General features: G+C 34.8%; 1 protein-coding gene across 4 annotated transcripts in view; it reads left to right on the top strand.

Annotated features, from left to right (window-relative positions):
- Positions 1-17,972, top strand: part of CNTN6 (contactin 6) — a 142,876-nt gene that overhangs the window by 105,489 nt on the left and 19,415 nt on the right. For all 4 annotated transcript variants that reach the window (XM_060163884.1, XM_060163885.1, XM_060163883.1 and 1 more), the window contains 5 exons: positions 11,730-11,905; positions 12,273-12,390; positions 13,031-13,189; positions 13,311-13,460; positions 16,267-16,337. In XM_060163884.1, coding sequence (XP_060019867.1) covers positions 11,730-11,905; positions 12,273-12,390; positions 13,031-13,189; positions 13,311-13,460; positions 16,267-16,337 — 674 coding nt within the window. The remainder of the gene's footprint in view (positions 1-11,729; positions 11,906-12,272; positions 12,391-13,030; positions 13,190-13,310; positions 13,461-16,266; positions 16,338-17,972) is intronic.

Here is a 17,972-nt window from a genome sequence, read left to right as displayed (position 1 = left end):
CAATTACTAACTAGCATGAAATCCTAAAGAGTTTGTTTTTGCTGTTTGATGTTGTATTCTTTATTATTACCATTAATTACACTCTATTAAATATACATACTCTGCTCCAGGCACTGTTATAGCTGCTTTATGTATATCATCTCACTGAACCCTCCGAACAACACTTTGAAGCAGATGATCATTAGAAATTAAGGCATAGACGTCTGAAAGTACTTGCCAAGTTCCCTTGTTATTAAGTGGCAGAACTCTTTTTTCCCTTCTTTTTTCCCTTCTAGTAAATTTATGTAATAATACTTACATGAGACACTTCTACATGACATTGTTTAAAGTTCAAAGAAAATAAAACTATAGTAACTTGCACATATTAGTACTTCCCCCTAAATACTTCAGTTTTCCTTTGTTAAATAGAGTTCAATATTTGTTTACATCTTTATCATCTGAGGTAAACTTTACATATATAATGAAATACATGTCTTAAGTGTACATTTGCTGAAAATTGGCAAAGGCGTACACCTGCGTAACCCCTAACTCTACCAAGATACATTACCATCATCCTATAGAATTTCCCTCATGCCCCTTCTTAATCAATCCCTACCCCCACCCCAGTCCTAGAAGCAAGTACTGTTATGATTTTTTTCTGCCGTAGATTTCATACAAATGCAATCATACAGAATATACTCTTTGGCATCTGGTTTCTCTCACTCAGCTTAAATCACTAGCTGTCAACCTTCTGTTTTTATTAAAAATGAACAAAACTAAACAAAATTTGACCAACAGTAGGTTTAATCTGTGTAGTAAAAAAAAAAAAAAAATCTTGAATTATAAATATCTTTGTCTCCAGTTTCCTTCCCAAACTTGTACACACTTGTACCCTGAGTATTGGGTTAGGAATCGGAAGTTCTGTAATTTTTTTCTTGATTCCAGTCTGAAGCTAAAAGAAGTGATTAGACTCCTCTGTTACTTAGGCATTCTATTTCTAAACCAGCACAGTGGTCACTCAAGCTCTAGTGACATTTTTTTAGGAAAAATGTGTGTCATTACAACATTAAGAAAAAAAACCCCTCAGATGCAAGCTCTGTTTTAGGTCTGTGGATCCTGAACACTCAAGGAAACAGTTATTAGCAAATTCTTTCAAGCCAAAAAAAGGAATGGGGTAGGAGGGGGGCAAGGGGGTGTAGAGGGGAAAAATAATCAAATGAATTGATTGACTCTGATTCTCCTCTTCTGGATTTGATTCTCTCGTTTCATCTACCCTTATCCCAACATAAATGTTCAGAAGAAAACATTTTCTATTAGCTCCTGTAGGCAAGCCAAGTAAAATTTCCTCATTCCATCCCTTTTAAAACTGCAGAACACTTCAACCTGATGTTTTACTACAACCCAGCATAAAGTTACAGTTGGAGGACTGAGCGAATGCTATCTATTTATAGGAAATATAAATATGATCCCATAAATAGTCATTGCCTATTATGTATTACTGCTTTGAAAGTGAGTAGTTGGCATATTTAATTCATTAAGCAGAATCTACAGTGCATGCGCTTTTTAAATAGATGTCAGGCTCTGTTTTGATTACTTGTTAATATAGAAGATCTGTGTTTACATTTTACATTATTACTTGCTAGGGAATTTTTCAGTGTTACCTTGCCTGATACTTAGACTTGTTGTCTCATTTAGACAACTCAAATTTTAGACAATTACTTTCTCCAGACAATTCTTCATTTGTTTCTTTTACTCTGGGGCTCAGGGTAGTCTTTTAATATTTGTTCTAAATCATTTAAATATTGAAGTGGAAGATAAATGGGTTATGGTAACTGCAGAGAAACTGTAATATACTGACCATGGTTACTTTGTAAATTGGAATTAAATCATGCTCTGCCTATGGTGGAATATAATATAAATACCAAGTACTGCATGTAGATTTTAGTGGATATACAACAACCTAGCCTACTGCAAGTATATGTACAAAGAGGAAAAATGTATTAATAAAGATTAAGAACTCCTCCATTTCTTGCTTGCCAGAGGTGGGGAATTAAAGACTCTATCACACTGATTTCCTTGTTTGTTTGTTTTCTCTACAGGGTTTATTTCAGAGTACTAGCTTTGATTTTCCTGTGCTTGCTTTTCCTAGAGTTAGTAATTTTCTTGTTTGTTTGCTTAGTTTTCTACGAACTTGGCAACAATTCATCCCTCAGTTCTATCTCAACTTTCTTCCTTTAATATCAATCTACCTTTGTGATGGGAAGCCTGGTTTCCTAAGCACCATACCTTTCTCTTGACATACTTCCTCATTTGGGTAAACTGCATCTTCCTATGGATTTCTGAGAACCAATTTAAGAAAAACGCAATGTTTTTGAGATCTTTCTTGTTTGAAAATGTCTTTACACTATGATTACATTTGATTGATGGTTTAGTTGGAAACAGAATTCTGGACTGGAAATCAGGATTCTTCATAAATTTGGAGATTTTACTCTGCTCTAAAAGCTGAAGCCATTTTGATTTCTGACCTATTGTTTGTGACATCTTTTCTCTCTCTCTCTCTCTCTAGAAGTCTGTTTTTCCCAGTGTCCCACAATTACATGATGATGTGCCATGGTGTAAATTTATTTTCAACCTTTTTACAGGGCATTTGGTGTACTTTGTCATCCTGGAAACTCGTAGTTCTTGGTCCTGGAATATCTTCCCAAATAATTTAATAATTTACTCCATTTCTTTTTCTGAAATCCCTATTATTTAAAAGATTTCCTAAACTGGTATTCAAGTTTATGCGTGTATGTATGTATGTATGTAACTATTTACCTATCTATGTATATAATATTGTATTTTATATAATTATATATATATTTAGATATATATAATTTATATACATGCTCATGATTTATACACACACACACACACACACACACACACACACACACACACATATATATATACTTTTGTTTGTTTCTCTCTCCTCATATCCATTTTATAGCTTTGTTGCTCTATCTTCTAGGAGATTTTCTCAACTTTATCTTCCAGACTTTCTATTGTATTTTTGTTTTTGCTATTTTGAAAGAATTTCTAAGTGTCCTTTTATTTTCTGGCCTTGCTCTTTTTCTCCCCCTTCCTCTGAAAATATTGCTTGTAGTTTTTCTAGTTTATTTTTTATGCATGGTCTCTGTTGTCCCGAACTACTTTCTTCTCTTTCTTTGTTTTAATCCCTATCCTTTATTAAGAGGTGTACAAAGATACTTTGTGCATCTGTTGTCTGCTCATATTTAAGAGTGGGTCACTAAAAGTCTTACAGAAAGCTCTGATCTAGTGTGGGGATTTTTGAATGACTGGACTTCACATTTAGATGATCTGGCCAAGATATTTCCTTGGAAAACTCTAAGGTCACTATATTTGGATCTTTTCTTGTAGGCTCATCAGATCCCTAGGAAAATGTCCCTCACCTCCCACCCAGGTTTCCTGCCTGGAGAGCAAAAGCCCAGCCGACAGCACCCTCAGAAGGTTACAACACATGGGTCTCAGCCCTCACCCTGTACATGTTTCCTTGATTCCACTATTTTCAGTAGAAGCCCCCCACCCTTAACTGCTTGGTGACCAGAAGTTCAGAGACCCTCTGATGCATATCCTCTCAGGAAAGTAATTTGCTGGTCTTCTTCTGAGATGGGAAAACACTCTTGAGACCAAATAGCATCCTATTCATAAATTCCAAAATGAATTAATTCATAAAGACATGCTAAATAAGTTTTCTCCTCAGCCTTCCCACTGCCAGCCTATGACTGACCTTTACAGTAAGTCAGTTAGAAGTCATTCAACTTCATTCCAGTTCCTCAAATTTTGTCTCCCCTTTTCATCTCTGTTTTGGTGGATTAATGTCTTAGAAAAAAAAATTCTTTTGGCATCATTTTTTAGATATTTATAAAGAACTTGAAGTAAATACTATGTAATCAATTATCATCGCCAGGATGTTGTACATCCTATTTTTTATTGTGATACTATTTTTCTCTGCTAATATTTAGAAGAAGTCAAGATTTAGCTATTTTTTGCTTAACAAAATTTGTCAAGTAATCTAGAAAGCACAGTTTGCGAGATTATGGGTCATGGACTCAAATCTTCCACTTGTACACTAGATATGATTCCCTCTCACATTCAGGGACATTCTCTCTCTCTCTCTCTCTCTCTCTCTCTCTCTCTCTCTCTCTCTCCTTACCCCCTCCCTCTCCCTCACTTGTCTTTTTCATCTCTATTATCCCCTCTAATGCATCACTCCCACCATTGTACTTGCATACTGTTACTCCCATCATTAAAAAGCTGTCATTTTCTGACCTTACTTCCCCTCCGGCTACTGCCATATTTGATTTTTCTCCTTTATATCAAACCTCTTTTAAAACGTTGTCTATACGAGCTTGCTTTTTTTCAATCTTTCTGGTCAATTCTGTTTTGAATCCATGCAACCAGGCTATTTTCCTACCATTTCATCAATATTGTTCTTAACAAGGTGACTAGTAGCCTCCACACTGTTTTATCCAGCGGTCAGTTCTCAGTCATCTTACTTAAAGTATCAGACTACTGATTACACAGTTCTTGATACACATTTCTCACTTGGCTACCAGGACATAGTATTTTTCAGGTTTTCCTTTGACATCTTGAGTCATTCCTTTTCAATTTCCTTTTCTAGTTCCTCTGAATCTTACCAATTTCCTAAATTTGGAATATCACAGGGAACTGTCCTCGAATTAAAATCTACAAGCTAATTCCCAAAATGATAACCCAGCTTAATTATCTATCTTAATCCAAAATCCAACTGCCAATTTATCTTCACTTACCAATTTACTATATCATAACACTAACCTCCTAACTCTCACTCCCAGAACCTGCTTCTGCCACAGTAAATCCCCACTATATTAATGACAGCCTACACCGACACTTGCTCAAGCCAAATCCTTGTAGTCATTTTCACTCTTTTCCTTCTTTCAAACCCCATATCCCATTGTCCAACAAATGGACTCAGCATCAAGATATGTACAGAATCTAACCAGGTCCCATAACTTCAATGGCCAAACATTAGTTTAAACCATTACTGTCACTTTCCCAAAGTGTGTCTCTAGCACAGAGATACCCAACTAAGTTTATTTTGCCTCCTAGGGGACATAGGGCAATGTGTAGGGATATTTCTCGCTGTCACAACTGAAGGATCTACTAACATCTAGTAGGTAGAGGCCAAAGATGCTGCTAAATATCCTATAATGCACAGAACAGCCTCCCCACCTCACTCTGAATCCACTTACACATACATGCGACAAAATATAATCCGGCCCAAAATGATAACAATATTGAAATTAAGAGACTCACCCATAGCCTCAAAAGTATGGGCCTCAATTCCATCTTTGTCTCCCTTCTAGAAGCTTGAGTGTTCCCATTAAATTGTAGATGAGTTTTTTGCCTCTGTTATGCAAATCCTCTAAAGGCTCCTCAGTTTGGTGTTGTTTTATTTGCTCAGTATTCACACTGATGTACACCTGGAAGAAAGTAAGGGTTCAATACTAATTAAATGGTTTTGAATAAAATACTGAATAAACAATTAGTATATTTTTATGTTAAGGGTTTCTACATCTGTCCAAAGTAGTGCTCACTTCTTTTTCCAAATGACATTAAGTATCATACTGTTCAAGCTATTATCTAAAAAGCTACTGATAAATGGCCTAAATATTTCCAACCCTACACATAATCTATTAAAAAAGTTAATAATATTGGCGAAACTTCTGTCCTGACTAGTTGAAGTAGAATTTATCACACAAACATCGTACCAATATCAATCACAAATAATGTAAAAATATTTTAAAAATAAAAATCTCAAGCAGAAATTTTGGTGTTCTCACAGTGCCAGAAAGAAAAAAGTGGGGCTCATAATCAACCAATTAGAATGATGCCAGCTAAACAATTCAATCTGGAATCAAGACACCTCAGGGATTATGCCCTTAGTAATAAAAGCAGAGCAAAATTGACCAGGACTTAAAATCAATGACTTCAGACTCAATTTGTATCAATTCCTGACTAGATTCTGCTCTTTTTCAATTGCCTGCTTAAAAACTAAGTCTTCTTGGGAAAAATACAACAAAATGAAAATATTTACATTTTGAGCCACAGTGCCTGACATTTCATAAAATGTTACCAATGGTCATTTGGACCAAATGACCAAAACCCAGGGAAATATCAGATAACAGCAACAAGTCACGGCTGATAGAAGCTATCACACAAGGGTTTTAAAATAATTGTGATTAGTATGTTTTTTTAAAAGATGACAAGATGGAGAATTTCAGAAGAGAAATGGCATGTATTAAACATCAGTTGGAAGTTCTAGAAGTGAAAAATACAAAGGCTAAAATTAAGAACAAAATAGACTGACTTAACAGCAGATTAGATATGGTAGAGAAGAAGATTAGTAAAGAGGAAGATATGTGAATACAAGATATCCAATATGGAGAGGAAATGCAATAGGAAAGACAAAAAAGAACACAAAGAATATATTGTCGATGGTGAATAGGTCTAACATACATGAAATTGTGGTTCCCAAAGGGGCAGAGAAGGGATGTGGGATGACCAGTTTGAAGAAAGATGTTCCAGAGAGCTCAGAAAAACTGAAAATGACATCAATCATCTATTCAGGAAATCATATGAGCCTTAATTAGGATAAACACAAAGGAAAGTTTAAATAAGCACATAGTAGTGAAAACAAAGGAAAGAAAAATCATCCCAATTAAAAAAAAACAACACATTATCTTCAAAAGAATAACAATGACAATGACAGCTGACATAACAACAGAATTAAGGGAATCAAGAAGACAGTGGAATGACATTTTTAATGGTCTGAAAGACAATACCAATAAAATTCTACTCCCAGCAAAATATCCTCTCAAATGAGGACAAAACAGAGATGCTTTCACCAAACAAAACCTCAGAGAACCTATCACTCAAATCTGCACTAAAAGAAATACTAATGAAACTCCTATAAACAGAAGTAATGTGGTCACAGGTTGAAGAAGAAATTAAAAGCAATGGGAAGAGTTAATATGTTGATACGAGGCTAATTTGAGATTCTGAGGAATTAGGAAGAGGACCAAATTTTAGAAGTTTTTATTTCTAGTCTCCACAAGTTAACTAATGAGAGAAAATATCAGAGACTTTCATCACCTGTTTTAAGTGCTATTTATACACTAGTTTCCTTTATATCAGTATCTTAATAACATTTCCAATAATGTCATAGACAAATGAAGGCAGAATCACATGTTGTACAGAGGGAGAAAGATTTGATGATTTTTCTTAACATTCGTCAATCTTTTGAGAGGAGTTGATAATTCAGAACCACCTGAGCAGTTATTATTCTGAACAATGACCGTGAAAGATTATCACTCACAGATGGAGATTTCAACTGAGTTAAAAGTACAAAAGAAACAAACAAAAAGTGACCAAAAGTAATATTTTCTGGATGCTCAGGAAAGACTAATTACATGATGGATTGCCATCCCTGGCTTGTAAAAATGTAGCTGGGGATCATGATATGTAATAGAGTGTTTGGCCATTGATACAGGGAACTAGGCACACTTATGTTTAAAGAAATCATGCTTAACAGTTCTGAGAGAAACTTTGTTACTAGTTTTCATGTCTCCTGAGGTGCTCTTAACTAAAGATGGGTTCTGGAAATATCATTGTCTATTCTGACAAGGTGAATCTGAGTAAGGCTATTCATCAAAAGCATTATATATTTTATTAAGCCTTTCCTTGTACTTCTTAAGGATAGGATTGTTAGATCAAGCTGTTTTCGTATGATCTGAATCTCAGTGAAACAGACTGAAAAGAGTAAATATTAAAATTCTGTAATTTTATGAACTCTCCATTAACGCATGTCATTCAAACTTAGAATAACCTTCAAAAAGTGGTCAGTCCTCTTCACACTAGAAGCTGAATGGAAAAGATGTCTCCCTATTCTGTATATAAATATTCACTACCCCCATCATTTCCTTTATGTCTTTCTTTTATTATTATTGAAAATTAGAAACACACAGAAAAGTAGAGAAAACAGTACCAGGAACACCTATGTACTCATCAATCAGGGTTGATAATCATCAACTCATATCCAACTTTGTTTCACCTATACCCTCACCTACTTCCCCAACAACCACCTCAAATATCTAGAGGCAAATCATAAACATCATAACTTCTTCTATAAATATTTCAGAATGTATTTTTAAATGACAAGGGGATCTTTTCAACATAACAATAAACCAGTTTTCCTATCTTAAAGAAAATTAACAGGGGCTTCCCTGGTGGCGCAGTGGTTGAGAGTCCGCCTGCCGATTCAGGGGACACGGGTTCGTGCCCTGGTGCGGGAAGATCCCACATGCCGCGGAGCGGCTGGGCCCGTGAGCCATGGCCGCTGAGCCTGCGCGACTGGAGCCTGTGCTCCGCAACGGGAGAGGCCACAAGAGGGAGAGGCCAGCGTACCGCAAAAAAAAGAAAAAAAAAAAAGATACAGCAGTAGAATGCATAAACAGGCGTTTTGGATTACACACAAACCATTAAGCCACTTTCAGTTTCTCGTGAAACCTCCACAAGTTACAGGATATGTCCGAAGAATGTAACAGTTCCATTGTTTAAATTTACATCTCAATTCAGACTTAAACAGAATGGATTTGTATGAAGAGATAAATCTTTCTAGAAAAGACTGTTCCTTGAGAATCATCAGCTCTAGATGATCTAAGATTCACATTTCAAAATAATTTATCAGAAATTTATTCCAATGTTGTCACAGCCTATAAAATACTCTCAATGGTTCCATAACAATTGCATCAACAGAAAGATCTTTGCAAAAATAAAAAAATATCAAAAAGCATCTGCGATTTTACATTTGCCACGTGCAACCGATGTCAATCACTTAAAAATAAAATTGCTAAAACATAAATTCTGATGACCTAATAAATTTATAGAAAAGTGAGAAAAATCTTATGATCAATCAAGATATAACTTTAATAAAGTATTATTTAATGTATATATAAAATTGAATCAAAAATATATTTTTGCAATTTGTATGTTTATGTTGTTACTCATGTATCATTATTACCCTGTTGCATTTTGTAGGTAATATATTATTATTTTTTTTTTTGTCCCTTGCATCGGCAGACAGACTCTCAACCACTGTGCCACCAGGGAAGCCCCGGTAATATATTATTTTTAAAGCAAAGTAATTTCAAAGAAAAACACCCCGCATTTTTATTTCATACTGTGACCCCAAAACTATGTAGCTGGCCCTAAAAACATCTAACGCTTACATTCTGACTACCACCAACACCAAGCTTCATATTCTCCACGTTCCACTCCTGTTTTACTCTCCAACACTTCTTTCCAGCTAAATGGCTGCCTTGCCTCAACAAACCATTCTTCTTTGCACAGATTCTTTGTAAATGCTCTTGCCTGCATAGTGAATAAAGTTACTTCTCCCTGCCTATTATGTTTACTTAGCTAACTCCTATTTGCCTTTTACTGTCAGCTATAGCAACCCTTTCCCAATAAACTGATCCCTCAGGATTCACTATTTTAATAGAATCATTTACTTCTAATACATGGCATTTATCACATTTGTAACTATGTATTTCTGAGTATGATTTGATTAACATCAGCCTCTCATTTTATTCTTAAATCTCTGTGAAGGCAAGCACCACATCATTTTTATTTGGTGCTTTTTTTGTTTTCCTTCTCCTTCCATTGTATTTCCGATACTTAGCAGACAGCTGGAATTTGGTAGTTGCTCAATAAATATTAGTTAATGAATGAATGAACTAGTGAGGACATGTAAACATTATAATGAATTATAAATGCTTCTTATTCATGACGTTTTAGTCATTATTACTATACTACTGATAAACTGTATATAGGGAATGATTTGTCTAATGTTGCCACTTTGTGATACCATAAATGGAAGGAGAGGCTTTCATTTTTAATGTCTGAAAATTATTTTAACTGCATGATCCAAAACTTTAAATCACAGCAATTTTGCTCTACCAGCACAACCAGTTAGCCAACTCATCCTCCCATAAGTGTAAATAAGATATTAGCGATATATTTTTTTCAAGGATACTACAAGAAGGAAAATATTCTCTAGTCTTAAAATGTGTTATTGAAACCCTGGTTAGTATTTATTCTTTCTTTGTGGGAGACGTCTGAAGGCGGCTTGGAATTAAGAATGGACTTAGTCCACAAAATCATTCTTTAAACTTTTCCCCAGAAATAATTAGAATAAAAAGTACACGTGTCTAATATAATAAGGTAGAGTATCTTTAAAATATGAAAATATGAAGACACAGATACAATCTGATGTAGATTTAGATTTTCTTCATTATATTCAGAAATAAAATATGTGCTTTTATTTTTCCATGACTCTTTTATCAATATGTACCTTAAAGCCCAAGATTATTACTTCCTACTTTTTGTTTATTAAGGAAACAATCACAAATTTTAAAATGTTGGAATAATACTTAAACATTCTATTGATAAAATACAGTGGCACACTCATCCATATGAACATATAAATTCAACCTCAATGCTACTTTGATTTCTTGAGCAGCACAAGGAAGCCAGAAGGAAAGTAAAGCTTTTAGCCTATGTCCTAGAGGGTAAAACTTTATCTTATGAGTGATCTTTAGAGAAAGAGATTTTCCAGGGTTCTCATTTCATTTTGTTTTGAAACTTCTTTATGGATGATACTTGCTTTCACTATAATTTGCCAAAATCCCTAATTCTTAAATGTAAATCCCTTAAAACATACTTTATTTTGGTAAGATAGTTCATATCTAAATCCAAATGTATGTCCAGGGTTTTTTTTGTGTGTGTGCTTACTGAGTTGCCATTTTAGTCAATTCTTAGTCCTCTAAAATCAAAACTATGTATTTTGTTATAAAAAATGTAGTCAAAAATGATATCACTATGAGTCTCTTTTAACCACAGAAATATAGGACTCACAAGTCCAGCTGGAACACTGTTTGGAATTATCCTTTGAAATGGGTCAATGACATGATATGACTTGTAGAGCAAGGGCTGATACTGTGACTCATATTTCTAGAGAGAAATTTTTTTATGATGATGTGTAATTCTAAAATAAAATCTCGATGAAAAAAGTTACCTCTTTCCTATTCATGCTGCACCTTTATCTAAAATAGAAAGTTTTTATCACTGCTATGTCAGAAATAGAATAAATATGTTGTATTCACATTTTCAAATAAAAGCTTATGATTATAAATCTCGATATAATATAAACTAATGTAGTTATGATCTTAGGGATGCAATTTGTCTCATAGTATATGAAATTAACATAGAATATTTACAGCTGTAACCATTGTGTGGATTGTAATATTGTGGCTGGAATTTTAGAATAAAATAATAATAAAAATGGTGTGGTGCATTCTCTACGTAGGGACTGCTGTCTTTTGAGGTCCACAGTTTTCTATGAGCTACTTATTTTTATATTAAGTATAAATGAAAGTATGTCTTGAATTTTCTTACAAGTAATAGGCTACGTTGATTAATGCAGAAATATTTGAAAAGTGGGAATATAATTTTTCATATTGTATAGCAGAGCTTCATGTTGTATTTATATAATTTCAAACAATGGCAAAACCATTCAAAATATATATTTTATAGCCATATGCTAGCATTTGATAAGCTTTTATAATAATAATATTTTTTCTCAACAGAGAGGACTGTTATTACCGTGCCACCTTCCAAAATGGATGTTACAGTTGGCGAGAGTATAGTCCTACCCTGCCAGGTGTCCCATGACCCCTCCATTGAAGTTGTATTTCTATGGTCTTTCAATGGAGATGTCATAGACTTAAAAAAAGGAGTGGCTCATTTTGAGAGGATTGGAGGAGTAAGTTGCTGAAATTTTTAAGTGCTTAATAAAATGAATCAAGTCTTTTACATGAATCAACATCTTTCATAATTATTCTCCCCATATTGATTTGCATGGATAGTCACTGTCTGTTTATGAAGTTGCATCTGTTTTTGTTTTGTGTTATTTTGTTTTATGTCTTTCATAGAAATGCTTGTGTTCTGGATGCAATTATAATAAAGTGGATAATAAAAAGGATCAAATATGAGAAACTATAATGATACTAGTATATCTCCTAATTTCAGAGCTGCCTTATATTTAGTATTTATCCAGCTGTTAAAAAAAAAAAATAGGGACCTGCTGGGTATGATTATGTTTTTATACCTTTTTCCCTATCTATCTGCAGGAATCTGTTGGGGATTTGATGATAAGGAATATTCAGTTAAATCATTCAGGAAAATATCTATGCACAGTAAAAACAACTCTCGAAAGTTTATCTGCTGAAGCTGATATTATTGTGAGGGGTAAGCATAAATGGTGAAAATGAATGAGTACACAGTTTATTCACAATCAAAAATGTTAATATGTATTGATACATGGTAGATCTTTGAGTAACCACATTATGATAAAAAAGTGAGATAAATAGTACAGATTTTTTTATTTTTTAAACTCTAAGACTCCAGGGTACGGGTATAGATATGGATATTGAAATGAGTGGGTTTTGTCTCTTTATAAGGAATGGTCAGACTTAGCAAGCAGTGTCGGTCCCTAAAATTTAGACATGCTTTCTATTCATAATAAACCATTCTTGTCAGAGCAGGGTCAAAGTCACATGTTCCTGAAGGTCTCCATATCAGATGCATTTATTTGAGTTAGCTTTCAAGAGAGAATGGACAAGAACGGTTCTCAATTTTTGAGGTTAACTCCCTATCGGATGATATTCAACCATCCCATGACTGGCATTTTCTAATCTTCAAGGGAAGCATTTCTAAATTAATCTCTCACCATGTAAGTTGAATTAATAGGGACTTATCTCAAATAATGTGCTAAAATACATTATGTTCAATATTTTATTTTCTAAGCATAACAGATTAGACTATCCCTGTCCCAAATCCATGAATTTAATAATTTCCAATATATTCATCATAAAACATATTTTTCAAGGTCCCCCAGGTCCCCCAGAAGATGTAAGAGTGGAACACATTTCCAGTACTACTTCTCAACTAAGCTGGAGACCAGGCTCAGATAATAACAGTCCCATTCAAATATTTAGTATTCAGGCTCGGACACCATTTTCTGTGGGTTGGCAGGCTGTTTCTACAGGTAAGTGACACAAGTAGTTTTGAATAATTTTCTAAAACAGATGGTGTGTTTGTTTAATTGAATAACTGATTGTTTTTAACTAGTGCCAATTTAGGGGCCTGAAGCATCCCCTTCTTTTCAGTTCCAGAAATTCTCAATGGTAAGACATACAATGCAACAGTGGTTGGTTTGAGTCCTTGGGTGGAATATGAGTTTCGTGTTGTTGCCGGGAATAGCATTGGGATTGGAGAACCAAGTAAACCATCAGAAGTGTTAAGAACCAAAGCATCAGGTAAGAAATCAATGTCTTCTAAAGATGCGGAAGACCTTTTAAAGTATAGTTCCTAAAGAAAATAAGTGAGAAGGGTAGTATTTTTGGTCCAAAATCAGAGGCAGTAAATCAGTGGCTCTTATTTTCCATTTGTATGTGCACAGAGCAAGGTGTATTTTCTCCCAAAAAGTGAATTCAAAAAGAGACGATTATAGTTAAGCAGGCATGTCAAAAATTAGAATTTTTCAAAAGCTGTCCTCTCATCTCATCTATTTTCTAGCCAAAATCCATTCAAGAATCTGTAGATTTGTAAATGCAAATGAGTTACTGCTTGTTTCATTAAATGTTGTAGCCAAGACTTAACTGAGACTCTGATGGTGCAGCCAGCCACACATTTCCATCTATTTCTCAACTCTGACCTAGCTGCAGCTTCATTGAGCGATAGTATAAATTTTTCCACAGGCAAATGAGGTAAATTTTAAACTCATTTAACGGAAGTGCTAATTGAGCATCAACTGGTTCACTGAACAGCAGAATACAAGTGGAACCTGTCTCAGAAATCACACCTTCTTTAGCTCTTTTCAATGGATCCTTTGTTCCACTCTTAAACTTTCACATCCAAGGTGACGTTTGATCTGAGCAATGCATGTAGCCAACAAAGTTCACATTCTTATCCAGTCACCTATGAAGGATCACTGATGCTGCTGGCTTAGTTTAACAAGAACAAACTGTTTCAACAGTGTGTGCAACTGTCAGATGTCAATAAATCATTTTTTTTAAACTAAAGGTAATGCTAATCATTTTATTATAGGATTATGGCTGGAAAACAGCATATTTGGTAGTGATATCTTAAATCATTCTAAAAGTTTAGAGCTGAGAGGAGGGTCCTCACTTTGATAAGAGGAAGAAAAGGAAGACCAGGATGTTAGCTGATTGTTTTGGACAAAGTCAGGATTTGAACCCAGACATCCAGACTTAGGCACCAGCATTCACCAAAACAGTGGGCCTTAACCTAAATGAGATAAAGACTGACATAAGGAAATGTCTAAATATAGAAATTCCCAGGCCCTACCACAGACCAACTGGATAAGAATCTAGAAGCGTGGTCCATGACTCTGGATATTAGCTTCAATTTCAGATTGTTTGTTTACAGCTGATTTATATTATGATAGTTTTGGGCAAGGTTGATGTTAATTCTAAAGTTTTTACAGTAAAGTTTTTATGTTACCTTCTGTTAACCATGGACGCTCTCATTTCAGTAGCATAATGAGACTTGGTATTCATAATGATTTCCCTGAGGCTCCAAATCATACTGAAGTGAGAGGTTGTGAGGTTTTGTTTGTTTGTTTGTTTGCTGCTATCATCAAAGACAGTTCTTCTCAATATGGCTTTAGGATGCGTATGGCTCATTTGAAAACTGAAGAAAAGAGGGAGCTTTATTACCCAGAATACTGGAAACTTTTGCAAAGAGTTAAAGTATAATTTAAAATAATTTCCTTATGTATCTAAACTATTCAATTGTCCTGAAATATGTTACTGTAAACTGTCAAGTACGAGAAACCCTGCAACTGTAGAAGCTGTTCCAATTCATGCTGCTTTTGGCCAAAGGCATTGGAAGGCTTAGAAGACAGGGTATAGGTTCAAGGCAATCTTTTAAATAAATTATGAAGATCAAAGCAGACAAAGTTAGGGTCAATCTGAATATGAAAGTAGATAACGTCTGGTGTTATTACTTAAAAGAACAATGAGATTATTATATCACTGTATCATTTATAGAGTTAAATATGTATGAAATGGGAATAAATAAAATAAGTAGTCTAGATTTATCTGAATGGTATAAATGGTGGGAGAAAATCTTGGAATGAGTAATTAAACATTACATATTTTAATTAAAAAATGATCGATATAGATAACTTTATCTATATATAAAGTATACCCTGCAGATTTACCCATTATCACAGATTTAGCATACTTTTGCTATTATTGAAGGGAAAAGAATACTTTTTAACACTGCAACATGTATAAAGTTTCATTCTGATTATATACTATGATACTCTACTCATGCTCACAATTGGCATCGATTTTACAATTTGCCTTGAACTATTTATGTTTCATTACACTAGTCCTCACAAGGGTATAGTTGAAGGACATATTTTTTCCTAATTTGTAAAAATGATCAGTGTCTGGAATATTCTACCACTGAGACTTAGGGTCCTAGAGTTAAACCCAGGGAATCCTCTCAATCACATCCTTGATCAGAGAATATTTTACTTTGATTGTGAAAAATTAGAGGAAAAGTCCTGTTCTGTACTGAGAGATTTGAGATTCAAACAAAGAGTTATAAAACAAGAATTTTAAAAATTTACATATCTTTAAGGATTCATTTTTAAATGTTAAAATATCCTGATGGCTAACAAAAAGAAAAATTATTTTAGTTTATTTATTGAAAAAAAATTAATTGACTGCCTAAGTAACTTGTTTACAGCACAACTGTATAATTAGGCACTAAATCAGCAATGTCACAGTTACCATCTGAATGGAACATCATTTTGCCAATTAGTAGATGATGCATAATAATGTCAAATATACGATGTTAGTCGATTTTTAATTAATTTTGGAGCCAGGGTGCTCTTGTATCAAACACAACTGTGTCCTCTCTCCTAGAAATTTGGATATGTGTAAACATAATTTATGTTCATTAAAAATGCAAGACTCTCTCATAATGTGTCTGCGTGAGATTTTGAAAGGTGAAATCCAAAAACAAAATTCTTCCCAATGAAGAGGTACTTTAGTAATTGCCATCCTATGTTTCTCTTGGTTGCTTTAGTCCCTGTCATGGCACCAACAAACATCAATGGAGGTGGAGGAAGTCGGTCTGAACTCGTTATTACGTGGGAGGTAATTTTCTATCCAACTGAGTTACTTTGAAGGAAAAAGATTTAGCTGGCAAAGAGGAATATTGAAAAACAAAAAAGAAGATTTATTTGATCACTATTGAGTATATAAAAATACGTGGTATGAGAGACTCCTGATGATGCATTATTTAAAAGAGGTATTGGAACCTTTTTGTATTTCTACTAAAGTTAAGAGAGTGTGACTAACTCAACACTATTTGCTTCCAAATATAAGAAACAGAAGTTCAATGTCTATTGAAGATGGGTCAGTAGCATTTTTGTTATTAGTTAATGAACTAGAAATTATTTATTTATTACCTCTAGAACTATTCATGAGTAAGACTCAGCAGAGCACAGGTAGAAAATAATTTCCCTATCATTGTTCCTTAAATCCTTCCTTTGTTCTTCCCTGCATCTAGGTGAAAGCTTAGGCAGATGGGATAGCTTTTGTAGTCATTATTATTAAGTATCAACAGGTAGGTTCATTTTTATACTTAAAATTGTTTTCAACCTGGTTTATTATCATAAACTTTAGACTTTCAACCAATCTAAATTTTCTCATTTCTAGACACTCAGGCCTGCCTCAGCGGAGAAATGTTATAGTGTGAAAGGGAATGCATAGGCAGTTCTCCACCTTTTCTCCACTCTGCTATTCGATTTCTCCTTTCCCAAACTAGTTCCTCCAGAGTTGTAGTAAACTGGGATTGGGAGGAGAGGAAAAGGACAGAAAAAGTCCTGACTGCTGGTACATTTGTAATTTGACTTTGGTATACTCTAGGAATGGTAAATGACCAGACGTTGACATTTCATAGAGCAGTTTTTTTGTTTTGCTTTGTTTTTTGGTGGTTTTTGGTGGTGCGGCGAAGGGGGCAGTGTCCAAAGAAGTGCCCAAACTTTTGGTTGTCGTTCCTTGGTGCAAGCTGCCAGAAGGTCTCCTCAGTTCCTGGAATCTGGTGGCCCATGGCCAGACTGTTCTGATAGAGGTTATCTCTCTCCTCTAGATGCTCTTTGTGGATACAGCATCATAAGGTTGCAACCCTATGATGACAGAGCAACCGTAACGTTGCTCATGGATAGCTCCCTACATGGTTTTCACATTTGCCCTCAGCAAACATGCACCTTTGCTCTATGTTCCATGGAAGTGCAGTGTGTCCCCACTTAGCCTCTCTTCACTCTGCCACAATACACTGTCCAGGTCTCTCTCCCCTTTGGAAGTTTCTCAGGCATTTGTCAGTTAAAAGAACCTGCATCCCCTAAATTACAGAGAATACATATCATGTGTTTCTTTCTGAAGCCTCTTCACTTGGTTAAGCAAGGGGTAAGAAGTAGCCCCTTTGCTTTCCCCTGGGTGGAGGGGTAGGAATGCACAGCTTTTTCTACAACCGTCTCAAAAGAAATATCTTCCTACTAATCTCTCTCTAAACAAACCAACATTCCCTTTCTGTACATTTCTCTTAGGTTATAGGCTAAGTTTCGCCAGGTAGACTTATATATAAATGGTTTGATGTCTCTCTTTAGAATGCATGGCACTTCATACCTTTGTTATCAGCTTTGAGCCCCAGCTATAACTGATAAAAGAGCCTTGCCCTATTTCATTGGCCTGTGTACATGTTTCTGACACTGTGGCGATAATTTTCAG

The sequence above is a fragment of the Lagenorhynchus albirostris genome, chromosome 10 (genome assembly GCF_949774975.1).
Source record: "Lagenorhynchus albirostris chromosome 10, mLagAlb1.1, whole genome shotgun sequence".
NCBI lineage: Eukaryota > Metazoa > Chordata > Mammalia > Artiodactyla > Delphinidae > Lagenorhynchus > Lagenorhynchus albirostris.
The sequence above is the reverse complement of the archived record's forward strand: the minus strand, read 5'-3'. Positions and strand labels throughout refer to the sequence as shown.